Raw genomic sequence first — 14,032 nt, 5'->3', positions numbered from 1 at the left:
AGCACAAGGAAGAGACAGGGCTCAGGTCCTAGTGTGGGGATCGACCTGATGTTTGGACAATTCAACCACCGGGCCAGATGAATTGAAATGGTAGGGTTTTAGGACTGGAGGCAAAGTCACTCAGTGCTCTGTGACATTTGCTCCACTCTCCACGGCACTGAGGCTGAGGCTGAGACTGAGACTACTCTGGCTGCTCTGGGCTGAGAACTCTACGGCCATTTGCCCTGCTGCGTGATGAATTGAGGCTATGGGCTTGCTCCGGGCTTCGTGTCTATGGACTCACTTTTGTTCTGAATGCTGTTGGTTGCTTTTATTGTTTGCACAATGTGTGTGTGTATTTTTTTTTCCATCTATCTATCTATCTGTGCATTGGGCATTTGTTGGTCTTTTTTTTAAAAAAAAAAGGGTTCTTTCAGGTTTCTTGCTTGTGGCTGCCTGTAAGCAGACGAATCCCAAGGTTGTACAATTTATACATACTTTGATAATGAATGTACTTTGAACCTAAGGTAAAGATTAGCTTCATTTGTCACATGTATTTTTTATTTACCCATTCACGGGATGTGGGTGTGGCCAGCTGAGCCTAGTTGCCCTTGAGAAGGTGGTGATGAGCTGCCTTCTTGAATTGCTGCAGTCCCTGAGGTGTAGGTACACCCACAGTGCTGTTAGGAAGGGAATTCCATGATTTTGACCCAACAACAATGAAGGAATGGCGATATGTTTCCAAGTCAGGATGGTGAGTGACTTGGAGGGGGATTTCCAAGTGGTGGTGTTCCAGATATCTGCTGTTCTTGTCCTTCTAGATGGTAGTGGTCATAGGTCTGGAAGGTGCTGCCTTAGGAACTTTGGTGTGTTGTTGCAGTGCATCCTGTAGATAGTACACATTGCTGCAACTGTTTGTTGATGGTGGAGGGATTGGATGCTTGTGGAAGGGGTATCAATCAAGTGGGCTGCCTTGTACTGGATGGTGTCAAGCTTCTTGAGCGTTGCAGGCGAGTGGCAAGTACTCCATTACACTCCTGACCTGAGCCTTTAGATGGTGGACAGGCTTTTGGAGTCAGGAGGTGAGTTACACACTGCAGGGTTCCTAGCTTTTGACCTGCTCTAGTAGCAACAGAGTTTATATGGCTAGACCAGTTCAGTTTCCTGTCAATGGTAACCTCCAGGATGTTGATAGTAGGGGATTCAAAGATGGTGATGCCACTGAATGTCAAGGGACAATGCTTAGAGCTTCCCTTTTGGGAAATGGTCATTGCCTGGCACTCGTGTGGCTCGAATGTTACTTGCCACTTGTCAGCCCAAGCCTGGATATTGTCCAGGTCCTGCTGCATATGGATATGAACTGCTTCACAATCTGAGGAGTAATGAATGGTGCAGAACATTATGCAGTCATCTGCAAACATCCCCACTTCTGACTTTATGATGGTCACTGATGATTAGCTGAAGATGGTTGGTCCTAGGACACTTCCCTGAGGAAGTCCTGCAGTGATGTTCTGAGGATGAGATGATTGACCTCCACCCACCACAAACCATCTTTCTTTGTGTCAGGTATGATTCCAACCAGTGGAGGGTTTTCCCCTAATTCCTATTGACTCCATTTTAGCTAGGGAATCTTGATGCCATACTCAGTCAAATGCTGCCTTGATGTCAAGAGCTATCACTCTCACCTCACCTCTGGTATTTAGCTCTTTGGTCCATGCTTGGACTAAGGAGGTGATGAGGTCAGAAGTTGAGTGGCCTTGACAGAACCCAAACTGGGCATCAGTAAGCAGGTTATTGTGAGTAGGTGCTGCACGACAGCACTGTTGATGACCCCTTCCATTACTTTGCTGATGATTGATAGAAGGCTGATAGGGCGATAATTCACTGGGTTGGACTTGTCTTTGTTCTTGTGTTTAGGACACACCTGGGCAATTTTTCACATTTCCAGGTAGATGCTGGTATTGTAGCTGTACTGGAACAGCTTGGCTAGTGGGGTGGCAAGTTCTGGAGCACAAGTCTTCAGGATTATTGCCGGGTGTTTGTCCGGGCCCATAGCCTTCGCAGTATCCAGTACTTTCAGCCATTTCTTGATATCAAATGGATGAATCAGATTGGCTGCATACTGACATTTGGGATGCTGGGGACTTCTGGAGGAGGCTGAGCTGAATCATCTGACTGAAGATTGTTGCAAATGCCTCAGCCTCATCTTTTGCACAGGTGTGCTGGGCTCCTCTATCTTTGAGGATGGGATATCTGTGAAGCCTCCTCCTCCAGTGAGTTGTTTGGTTGTCCACCACCACTCACAGCTGGATGTGGCAGGACTACAGAGCTTAGATCTGATCCGTTGGTTGTTGGACCACTTAGTTCTGCCTACTATTTGCTGCTTATGGCGTTTGGCATGCAAGTACAAACGTTTGTAGTTCAGTATTGTGGCTTCACCAGGGTGACACCTCATACTGACGTATGCCTGGTGTTGTTCTCGACATGCCCTCCTGCACTCTTCATTGAACCAGGGTTGAGCCACCTGCCCTGGTGGTAATGTTAGAGTGGGGGATATGCTGGGCCATAAGGTTACAGATTGTAGTTGAGTACAATTCTGCCGCTGCTGTTGGCCCACAATGCCTCATAGATGCCCAGTCTGTTCGAAATTCATCCCATTTAGCATGGTGGTAGTGCCACACAACGCAGTGAAGTATCTCTTCAATGTGGAGATGGGACTTAGTCTCCACAAATACTGCGCGGTATACTAATACATGTCTCATCTACATCAAATCAAATCAGTGAGATTATGTGGAGCAATCTGCGTCACCATGCTTCCAGCGCCAACAGGATTACAACTTACTAACCCTAATCCATGAGTCCTTGGAGTGTGGGAGGAAACCAGAGTACCTGGAAGAAGTGCCCACGGCCACAGGGAGAACATACAAACTTCTAACCCCGATCTTAAAGCCAGCACTGCAAAATGTCATGCTAATTGCTAACAATACTGGTTCACATTCCACCTTGGGGTTCCCAAACCTTGCCTCCTGCCAACCTGACCACACATGCCTCACATCAAATTTGTAGAAACCATGTGAGAATGTGGACTTTAGGGTTAAAAGTAGAGTGATAGGCTACCAAACTAATATTTCCTGATAGTGCGTTAATTGGAAATGATAGTCTCATTAAAAGAAGCTCCTCGCAGCAAGTACCTGAGCCCATAGTCAACAACCACTACTTCTTTTGAGGTGCCTGTAATGGCATCATGGTGCTGGAATAGGCCTACGTTCCGCCGGGCTTCTGTTAAAAAGCGATAATTGGAAACTGGGTATCTCATATCCACCCCAGAGTGCCGAGCATGATTCAAGGCCAAACTGTACAGTATCTCTGCTGCTCTGCAATAAAATAACACAGTTTACAGAAGGGTGATTTGAGTTATTTACCAAAAATACTCCTAAGCATACTCCTGGCCAAACTTCTGTGCTGTCACTCATTACAATAAACTTTTAAAATAAAGAACATAATAGCACAAATTAGGCCCTTTGGTTCACAATATTGTGGTGACCATTTAACCTACTCTAGGATCAATATATTCATTCCCCCCCACATTTCCTCCATTTTTATATAGTTCATCTGCCTATCTAAGAGACCCTAATGTACTTACCTCTACCACCACCCGGGCTGCACCCAATACTGTGTGTTAAAAAATAAGCACCTCTGAAATTGTCTCTATACTTCCCTCCAGTCACCTTAAAATTATGCCCCATCATATTAGCCACTTCCACCCAGGAAAAAGTCTCTGGCTGTCCACTTGATTTATGCCTCTTATCATCTTGTTTACCTCTATAAAGTCACCTCTCATCATCCTTTGCTCCAAATTCTCACTTATACTCTCCCTATATTTTCCTCTCATTTGTTTTCTCATTTTTGCTCTTTAACATCCATTTAAATTGTTCCTGTAAACAATTGCCCAAGACATTCTCGTCCCTTTTCATTGTCAATATGAAAGCTCCAAGAGCAGAAATGCGTGCAGATGCCAAGTGGAGACTTCTTACCTGAGGTGCGATTCCAGCACTCGATCCAGATTCTTATAGAAAGGTCTCGAAGTAAAATAGCCACTCCAATAATGGTCCTCACGATCGGCATAAGTGAAGAAGTCACCACTGAGAACGGGATAGGATGGAGGCTTGCTGCCAGGGCTAACACCATTCTTCTTGTAAACAGCATCAAAATATTCAGACAGGCTTCCAAACTGTACCTGGAAGCCAAGGACAAAAAGCACTTTATTTCTGTGTCTCTAAAACTTTCCTTCCCAATTTTCTCCAGTCTCTCAAGATAGACTTCCAACTTCAATCTACTTCTATAGGGGCCCTCCAGTACTTTTCCAGAGATCACAATTCAGTATTGCAGACTCTACAATAATGGAGGCCATCACGGTTGAGTCTAATTTGTCCTCAACCAATTCCACATGCTCCCAACTTTCTATAACAGCACCAAATGGCAGACAGAATCCCAGCAATTCCTCCTGGGCTAACCAGAACCAAGACAACCAATGTCACAATCACTACAGTGGTTAAGCAGACAACTGGATCACAAATCTAGAGCTGGAGACTGGAACCGATCCAATGGAATCTGGCCCAGCAAAACTTTCCTTAAAGAAGCACTTACTTGCACATGAAGCTCAGGGTGAGAGTTCATGTAGTTGAAAAGTTTCTCATAGTTCTGGAACTGCTGGTCCCACTCCATTGCTTTGTCATAACGAAAGTCATCTCCAAGTGGAATCAAAACAACTTTGCTTTTGTATAGCTTGGACTTTTTCCGGTATTGATCCAGAAGTAAGTTTGCTCTGAGCCAAGAGAAAGATATAATGAAATAGAATCATAGGTGTGAAGGAAAAACATGAACGTGTGTCAGCAGTATTAAACAAATTGGGCTATAAATCAATCAATTCTTCTAAGATGGCACCAGAGAGCGGTGACACTGTGCGCAATGAACATTACCACACTTCTTGCACTATTTTTTTATTTATTTAGACCATAAGATCATAAGATATAAGAGTAGAAGTAGCCCATTTAATCATGGCCTGATCCAATTCTTCCAGTCATCCCCACTCCCCAGCCTTCTCTCCATACCCCTTGATGCCCTGGCTAATCAAGAACCTATCTATCTCTGCCTTAAATGCACCCAATAACTTGGCCTCCACAGCTGCTCGTGGCAACAAATTCCACAGATTTAGCACTCTCTGACTAAAGTAATTTCTCCACATCTCTGTTCTAAATGGACATCCTTCAATCCTGAAGTTGTGCCCTCTTGTCCTAAACTCCCCTACCATGGGAAATAACTTTGCCATATCTAATCTGTTCAGGCCTTTTAACATTTGGAATGTTTCTATGAGATTTGCTCTCATTCTCCTGAACTCCAAGGAATACAGCCCAAGAGATGCCAGATGTTCCTCATATGGTAACCCTTCTATTTATTTTTAAAACGTAAGAGGATCTGCAGATGCTGGAAATCCAGAGCAACACACACAAAATGCTGCAGGAACTCAGCAGGTCAGGCAGCATCTATGGAAATGAATAAACAGCCGAAACTTCAGGCCGAGACCATGAAGGGTCTTGGCCAAAAACGTCAAAGATCCATTCATTTCCATAGATGCCACCTGATCTGCTGAGTTCCTCCAGTATTGTGTGTTTGTGCTTGTTATATTTTACACACATTCTTATTGTAACTTAGCATTTTTATGTACTGCTGCCGTAAAAGAACAAATCGCATGACATATATCAGTATCGATGAACCTAATTCTGATAAATGATTCAATCACCTCAAAGTCTAAATCTAGTTTAATGTCATGTGCACTAGTATATGTATGCACTGGTTCACTGAAAGGCTTATTTGCAGCAGCCATCTGAATAACAGCAAATGATAATTAAAGCAGTGGTATCAAAGGACTATAAAATCAATGAAGTCAATTACATTGCACATATTTCTTGTCAACTCTGCCATGGACGGTCCCAAGCCCAGCTGCGAAAGGAGGAGGATTGTGCATGGGGCCAGCAAACCCATCCTGTAAAAACCCAGAGCTACAGAAATGCCAGTAGAAACTCCGAAGACCTCATCCCGGGTCCAGGATAGAGGACTCTGGCAAGCTGTTGTCGACAGACTATATAGAAGGTGGGCTTAAGTCATATTTCTTGTCAACTTTTCCAAATATAAATTCCTATGTCTAAGTTTATAATGTCAAACTGTAATTAAATTCTTTTGCTGGCAGAGGTGTCATAATTACACCGAATATCAGGTAAACAAACAACCCATTTAGATTGGCAGATTCCAATATGAATGTGAATACAAAATTTAATAATGGAGTCATATACAAATAAAGGCAAAATTGCATGTCAATCACATTATTTCTCAGTTCCTGTCATCAGTTTTCAAAACATTCACACTTGAATTTGTGCCACATAGCATCCTAGTCAATCTAAGTTACATCTTTGCTCAAGCTTCAACTGTCTGTAACTACAGAGGCAAAAAACTGCACAAGGCTATACCGGTCTTGATTCCATGTGTGCAGACTTGGGAGAAAAGTAGTGGATACAGCCCAGTTAATCACAGGAAAAGCCTTGACCATCATTAAGCACATTTACAAGGAGCACTGCCATATGAAAGCAGCGTCCATCATCGAGGACCCAAATATTCAAACAGAATCAGGTTTAATATCACCAGCATATGTCATGAATATTGTTGTCTTTGCAGAAGCAGTACAATACAATACATAATACCATTGGAAAGGAGGTACAGGAGCCTTAGGTCCCACAACACCAGGTTTATGAATCAGGCTCTTCAACCATCAGGCTCCTGAACCAGCATGGATAACCTCACTCGCCTCAGCACTGAAATGCTCACAACCAATGGTCTCACTTTCAAGGACTCATGTTCTCAGTATCATTATTTATTTCTGTTTCTTTCCTGCATTGGCATAATTTGTCTTCTTTTTCACATTGGCTGCATGTCAGTCTTTGTGTGTAGTTTTTCATTAATTTTATTATATGTCTTTGTTCTACTGTAAATGCCTGTAAGAAAAATAATCTCAGGGTAACATATGGTGGGATATATATATATTTAGATAATAAATTTACTTTGGACTTTGAGATTGTCATGGACTATATGGAACATAACATTGAAGCCAAACGACTAACACAAAAGATGGCCATAGTGCAGGTAAATCCAGATCAGGGTGATCTCTGCATTGTTTATTGATTTGAACTTGGAAGGTAGAGTTTTATTCCTGGTTTTAATGACTTGGCGTAGCATTAAATGGATAGAAAGAGTTATCTGCATGCTTGGGTTATAAAAGTAAAACCTTGCTTAAAGATAATCTGATCACCATCAATTGAAAACACAATTTGAGCACTTCTGATTCTTTCCCCCTGAAGCCACTGGCACAATAGTGGAAGAACATGACTGATATGGATCAGGAGGACACATGGCAAGAGTAGGCAAGTCATCCTTTGCTGGATAAAGAACACGGGCCAGCCATCATAGTACAGTCCACCTGACCCCAAATAAACTGACATGAATCCAACACAAATGGTTGTTTGAGTCCCAGTAAGAGAAGAGCAGATACAGATTCATTAATTTATCACATGTACATTGAAACATACAGTGAAATGTGTTGTTTGCATTTAACACAACCCAAGGATGTGCTGGGGGCAGCCCGTAAGTGTCACCACACATTCCAACACCAACATAGCATGTCACCGTGTTCTGCAGAACAACATAGTCACTTCTGTCTCTTTCATACACACACTTCTAAAACCAATTGGTTGCACCAGTGATGATTTGGTGTGTCCTATTAAAGAGTTGAATACTTATTTTGTTTTATATTTGTAAACTAATTAGATCACTTTGTAGAGATCTGTTTTCAGTATGACATGAAAGAGCCTTTTTCTGTTGATCAGTGTCAGAAAAAAAACAAATTAAATCTGTGATTCAATGTTGTAAAACAATAAAACATGAAAACTTCAGGGGGAGGGGAATACATTTTATAGGCACTGTACAATCAATGTATATCAGCTAGCTTATGTTTTATAATTATTGTGTTTATAACTAAGCAGATAGCTTTTAACAAAAGTAGGACTTTTGCATTCAGTTAAGCATTCAATATCAATCTTTCATAGCACCCAACTAGACCATGAACAACAGCTTGGATATTTCCCACCACTCTCCCTGCTGCTAAGAACTCCTTTCAAAAAAATTAATCATGGGAGGGATAATGGGATATCACCAAACATTGGAGATCTTCAAGAACAAAACACATTAAGAGATAGTACACAAACTGCACTTAAGTGGACAGGAGGGCTCTATAACGGGTAGACAAAGCTCCCCAACCCAGCACCAACACCAGCCTACCTGCCATCAAAGACATATATACAGAAAGGTGACGGGTAAAAAGCCATCAATATCATTAAGGATACCCCCCCCTACTCTGTTCATGGATTGTTTGTCCCACTCCCATCAGGGAGGAGGTTATGTAGCATCCATGCCGGGACCAATTCAATAACAATTACTTTCCCCAAACAGTAAGACTGATCAACACCTCCACCTACTAACCCACCCTATCACAACACCCACCACTACTGTCAGTCACCTTACATAAGATATTCCTGTGCCTAGCATCACTTTATGTACAATCAATGTATATAAGCAATTTTTTGTACTTATAGTTATTATGTTCTTTATCTTATTTAACAAGTATATCGTTATTCTTCACACTTTTGCACTGGAAATGACATTAAACAATCTTGAAAACATACTCTAATTTCAAAGGAATTAAGTCCTCCCACGGTGATGATTAAAAGATAGATAAAGAAAGATTACTTCACCAAGAGTCAAAGTAATCCAAGTTAGAATTGATCATTGCAGCCATAAATGGAGAGAAAATACAGATTAAACAGACTGTGACACATAACTGGTGAGTAGGAATCCAGATTAAGCACGTTCTTTAGGGTGTTACGCCTGTGCCCAACTCTGAGGGGTCGAAGGGTCCCAAAGTAGCCCCCTCCTTTTTGAGAATCGCAAGATCGCTATTAATTCAGGTCAGGAGACCCAGGAAATGAGACAGAGACATTTGGAATGTCTTGGCCCCTCGGCGATACAAAGCTACGGGAAACGGCCATTGTCTCTTGGAGACGGAATTGTGTATTGAGTACGGTGCTATTTATTTGAAGCCCTCAGGGAATGACCAAAAGTGGGCTGGTTGAGGGGAGGCATCCCTCCACCCTGATTGACATCTGAGACCCTGTGAGTCAGGATAAAAGAGGGTCTGGGGAACAGCCCCTTTAGACGCACCAGAAGAAACGCTAGAAATCCTGTAACAGCGTAATAGCGAAAGCCCGTGGAAAGCCCACGTGCGTCCTTTTCCATTTGCCTCGGAATTGGTGGGCCTTACCACGGAAGAACGGCTTTAGCTAAAACAAAGGAGAAATCAGCCCCAACGACTCTCGAAGGATTGACATCATAAAAGGAATGGGCAAGTTTTAAACTCTCTCTCTTGACTCCAACCAAAGGCTGCAGCCTGCAGCTTGAATGAACTTGAGTGACTTTTATATTTCCATCGGACAATACATTATCCCCTAGACAACAATCGAGCTATTTCTTATTGATTATTATTATACCTGCGCTTTTAGGTTTAGTATTGACAACGTATATTATCTGTATGTTTGCATTTTTATCAATAAATACTGTTAAAAATAGTACCATCAGACTTCAACGGACCTCTCTATCTTTGCTGGTAAGTGACCCAGTTACGGGGTACGTAACAAGGGCAGCACAATCACTGCAGTGCTATCGATCATTGAATCGGTGTTCATTTCTTGCTGCTGTCTGTGAGAAGTTTGTACGTTCTCTGTGAGACGGCATAGGTTTCCTCTGGGTTCTCCTGTTTCCTCCTATATTCCAAAGATTATGGTTAGGGTTAGTAAGCTGAAGGCATGCTACGTTGATGCCAGAAGAGTGGTGACACTTGCCAGCTGCCTCAGCACAGTCCTTGGACTGCTGTTCGTTGCCGCAGAATGATGCATTTCAGAACATTCTGATGTATATGTGACAAATAAACCTGATCTTTAGTTAATAAGCTAATCTTTACTCAGACAAACAACAACTTTATCTGATGAGCAGCAAGAGAGAAGCCAGTAGAGAACGACGGAACCCATGACAGTCCATGAGATCAGCTCCTACCTCTCTGCCACATTGGCATCGTTTATCACTTTAGGCGGGACTTTCCAAGGACAGCTGATGCGTCCTCCAGGGAGGCGCCTGAAGTCAAACTGGCAGCAAATTTTAGGGTCAGGCCCACAGGTGTGTGGAACATCATAACTGTAGAAAGGCATCAGTTGACAGAAGATATCTGTGCTTGTATCAGTGTCTAGAGAAAAAATATGGCAGGGGAGAAGCAAAACGTTTATTTTAATTATAAGGTTGATTTTTGAAAAATGCAAGAATTTATGTAATTTTTCCCACTCCCTCAATAAAATAAACTTAATTAAAAAAGACATTGGAATTGATCGATCAGCATCTGGAAGTGCTTCCTTTCTGATAAAATGGATTACTGCACATTTCCAACACTTCCTTGGTCCAGTCCCTTCCCACTCACGTCCATGATGCCACTTCAACAGATTCCATTTATTTGGTCCCCACTGGTTCAAATTCACCACAAACATATCATCTCTGTACACCTCCATCCCATATCAGAGGGAGGCCCAACTATCCCTGCTAACTATGCCCCATCTTAAGGCACTTTTCACCATAGGCACATAGGACCTGCCTTTCACCTCTTCTTTCCACCATCTTTCCAAATGAAGTTGCATTTCTAACCTGATCTACTGTTCACATTGACAAATACAGATTGGGTGACCCTTTTGCAGATAACCAGCATTTGGTCTGTAGGAGTGACGCAGAGCACCTGGCTGCCTGCCATTTTAGTTCTTCACCCTACTTCTGCTCTGACCTGTCTTTGAACTTCTTCACTGTTAAAACAAAGTCAAGTGTAAACTTGAAGAACAATATCTAATGTTCTCCTGAAGCCTTTCAGACTCAATACCAAATTCTTCAACTTCAGGTAATTAACTTTTTTTTGCTGGATGTATTCAATTCTGGTAGAATTGCTATTTCTGCTGTCATTACTTTGGCTTAGTTTCTCTATTCTTTTACTATAATGGTTGGGCCTATCCCATAGCCTTACTGTTAACAAAATATCACACAAAGCAGCATAATGTGCTTCTAACTGCTATATTAAGTCATATGGTCTCACACTGTTGCAGTTATTTCCTTCTTTCCTACTCATCTTTCTCTACCTTCTCTGCTAATAACACTAAACTGGTTCTCTCTTTCCCAATTCTGACAAAGGAATTGAGCCCTGAAACACTAACTGTTTCTCTTTCCACAGCTGCTGCCTGATCTGCCGAATTTTCTTCAACGCTTTGTTTTATTCTAGTGTGTGAATTTATTTCCAGTTTATGAGATTTCTTTGCAGAGTTGCTCTCACTTACCCCAGGTCTGTCTCCACATGAACTCCAGGTTTTTGGTAGCTGCAAGGTGTTTTTTGATGGAGTAGTGTACCCTTTGGATGAGCATGCTGGTCAGGTTGGACTGTTTGAGCAGGTAGGGCATTGTTGAGCTGTGTCCGAAAGGGTCGATTGCCCATCCTGATTTTGGGATCACTCCTATGAATACAAAATGTAGGTGCACACTCATGGATATATACATCACATCAACCACAGGGTAGATATCATGTTTGAAAAACCCTAGACTATACAGAAACTAATAATAGTTAATTTCATGCCCATGAGATGCTATAATACCATAAGACACAGGAGCAGAATAAGGCCACTCAGCCCATCGAGTCTACTCCTCCATTCCATCATGACTGATTTATTATCCTTCTGAAGCACATTCTACTGTCTTCTCCCCTTAACTTTTGATGCCTTGACTAATCAAGAATGTATCAACCTCCACTTAAAATATACTCAATGACTTGGCCTCCACAACTCTTTGTGGCGATGAATTCCACAGATTCACCAGCCCCTGGCTAAAGAAATTTCTCTTCAACTCTGTTCTAAATGGATATCCCTAACATTCTAAAGCTGTGCCCTCTGGTCAAGATTCACCTATTATAGGAAACATCCTCTCCAAATCCACTCTATCTCAGCCTTTCAATATCTGAGATTACCCCTCATTTCTAAAATACCACTAACAAAGTTTTCATACTCCTATATGGAATGAATCAAAGTCCAGTTTCAAACTATGGGAATGGTAGCCTGGATTTTAAAATATAGTTTAAAAATGGTTCTCCTCATTTGTGCCAACTCCCACCACCGTGAATGAGATCACTCCTCTGATGTAAGTGATACTAATAATTTTACCTACACTTGTTTACATTAACTATACAAATGAGTGAAGTTGAACAACTTGACTGTGTGCTTTCATAAGCTCCCAGACTAAACATGAAAAAACATTGATTAACATTCAGTACATTCCACTTACTGCCACAGTCAAGCTTTACAACCATGGCTACTGGATATGGAAAGCCATTCTCCCAGAAATAACAATTTGGTAAAATCAGCTACTCAGTTTGCACAATGTTGTCTGAGAGATAAATATCATCCAGAACATTAGAGATAAGTCCCTGGTTCTTCTTCCAAACTGTTCAAAAGAACCCTCTGTGCTTAGATCAGAACGTAGCTGTGGTCTCAGTTTATGATGCCATCTGAAAGACAAGTCTAACAGTTACAAACAAGAGAAAATCTTGTTTGTCTAACAGTTGACCACTGTGCCAAGACCTGCACTTAAAGGAAATCTTGGATATCCAATGGGTCAGATAACTTTTAATCTCAGACGCGCTGTAAATGCTCCAGCCTAATCTGCAAAGTTCTCACAGGGAAAGATAGAAACCAGGGAACACTTTAAAAAAAAAACCCTGAACTGGCAACCCTTTACTTACATTCAAAGGATAAGGGCAAAACTGATTGTGAAAGAAAATTATAAAGTTAAGATTAATTTTGAATTAAATGTTGTTCTCAAGCTTGACTAGCTAGATATTGCTCAAGACCTGGGTCACGAGGGTGATGAGAAAAGAGGCAGACGCTGCCTTGCTTGTGTGAGCCAACAATAGCCAGACATGGATCATGCCAGCAAGAGGTATTGTTAACTTTTGTCCAAGATTGTCTAGCAAGTAGCAACTAGAGGAACTAACTGCAGACACATAATTTTGTGCATCGCGCAGGAATGTTGTAAACTTACTGATACTCAACAAGTGCTTTGGAAATCACTGACCAAATAAGTTTAGCTGTTGGCTATTGCCCAAAATTTACTGTACAAATTTAAGATGTAACCAGACACTGTTGGAGTCACAAGACAAATGGCTCCCTGTGATCGTGTAATGAAAAGGGTTAACTGTATACCGAGATCCGTGTCTTATTTCTGTTCCCTAACAGAGTAAAGTCTCTCAATAGTGATTGGCGACGAGATTATTTTACGGTAGAGTAAGTTATTCCAACACCGATGAAACTCTCACTTACTGAACAGACTTAATGGGCCAAATGGCCTAATTCTGCTCCTATGTCTACGCCTTGAGACAGTGGTAATGGTGGTTCTTCCCCTGTGCCATCAGGTTTCTGAATGGTCCATAAACCCACAAGCATTACCTTGCTATCTCTCTTTTGCACTACTTACTTTTTTTTATTGTAACTTACAGTAATTTTGTCTTGTACTGTATTGCTGTTGCAAAACAACAAATTTCATGACTTATATCAGTGTTAATAAACATGATTGATCAAAGTTACAGGGAAGTAGTCACCCCAGCGTTGCAGGAGGCGAGTAGCTGGGTGACTGTCAGAAGAAATGGTAATAGGCAGTTAGAGCAGAGCATCCCTGTGGCCATTCCCTTCAAAAGCAAGTACACCACTTTGGATACTTTTGTGGAGGATGACCTCCCAGGAGAATGCCACAGTGACTGGGTTACAGGCACCGAGCATGAGTCCGTGGTGTAGTTTTTAAAAACCTACAGAGAACAGCTAAAAAA

General features: G+C 41.8%; 1 protein-coding gene across 2 annotated transcripts in view; it reads right to left on the bottom strand.

Annotated features, from left to right (window-relative positions):
* The window catches only part of man2a2 (mannosidase, alpha, class 2A, member 2), an 89,444-nt gene that overhangs the window by 31,683 nt on the left and 43,729 nt on the right, over positions 1-14,032 (bottom strand). For both annotated transcript variants that reach the window (XM_073024775.1, XM_073024774.1), the window contains exons 6-10: positions 11,502-11,675; positions 10,192-10,378; positions 4,627-4,804; positions 4,014-4,216; positions 3,171-3,353 (exon numbers count right to left, since the gene is read on the bottom strand). In XM_073024775.1, the coding sequence (XP_072880876.1) occupies positions 3,171-3,353; positions 4,014-4,216; positions 4,627-4,804; positions 10,192-10,378; positions 11,502-11,675 (925 nt within the window). The remainder of the gene's footprint in view (positions 1-3,170; positions 3,354-4,013; positions 4,217-4,626; positions 4,805-10,191; positions 10,379-11,501; positions 11,676-14,032) is intronic.

The sequence above is a fragment of the Hemitrygon akajei genome, chromosome 21 (genome assembly GCF_048418815.1).
Source record: "Hemitrygon akajei chromosome 21, sHemAka1.3, whole genome shotgun sequence".
NCBI lineage: Eukaryota > Metazoa > Chordata > Chondrichthyes > Myliobatiformes > Dasyatidae > Hemitrygon > Hemitrygon akajei.
The sequence above is the reverse complement of the archived record's forward strand: the minus strand, read 5'-3'. Positions and strand labels throughout refer to the sequence as shown.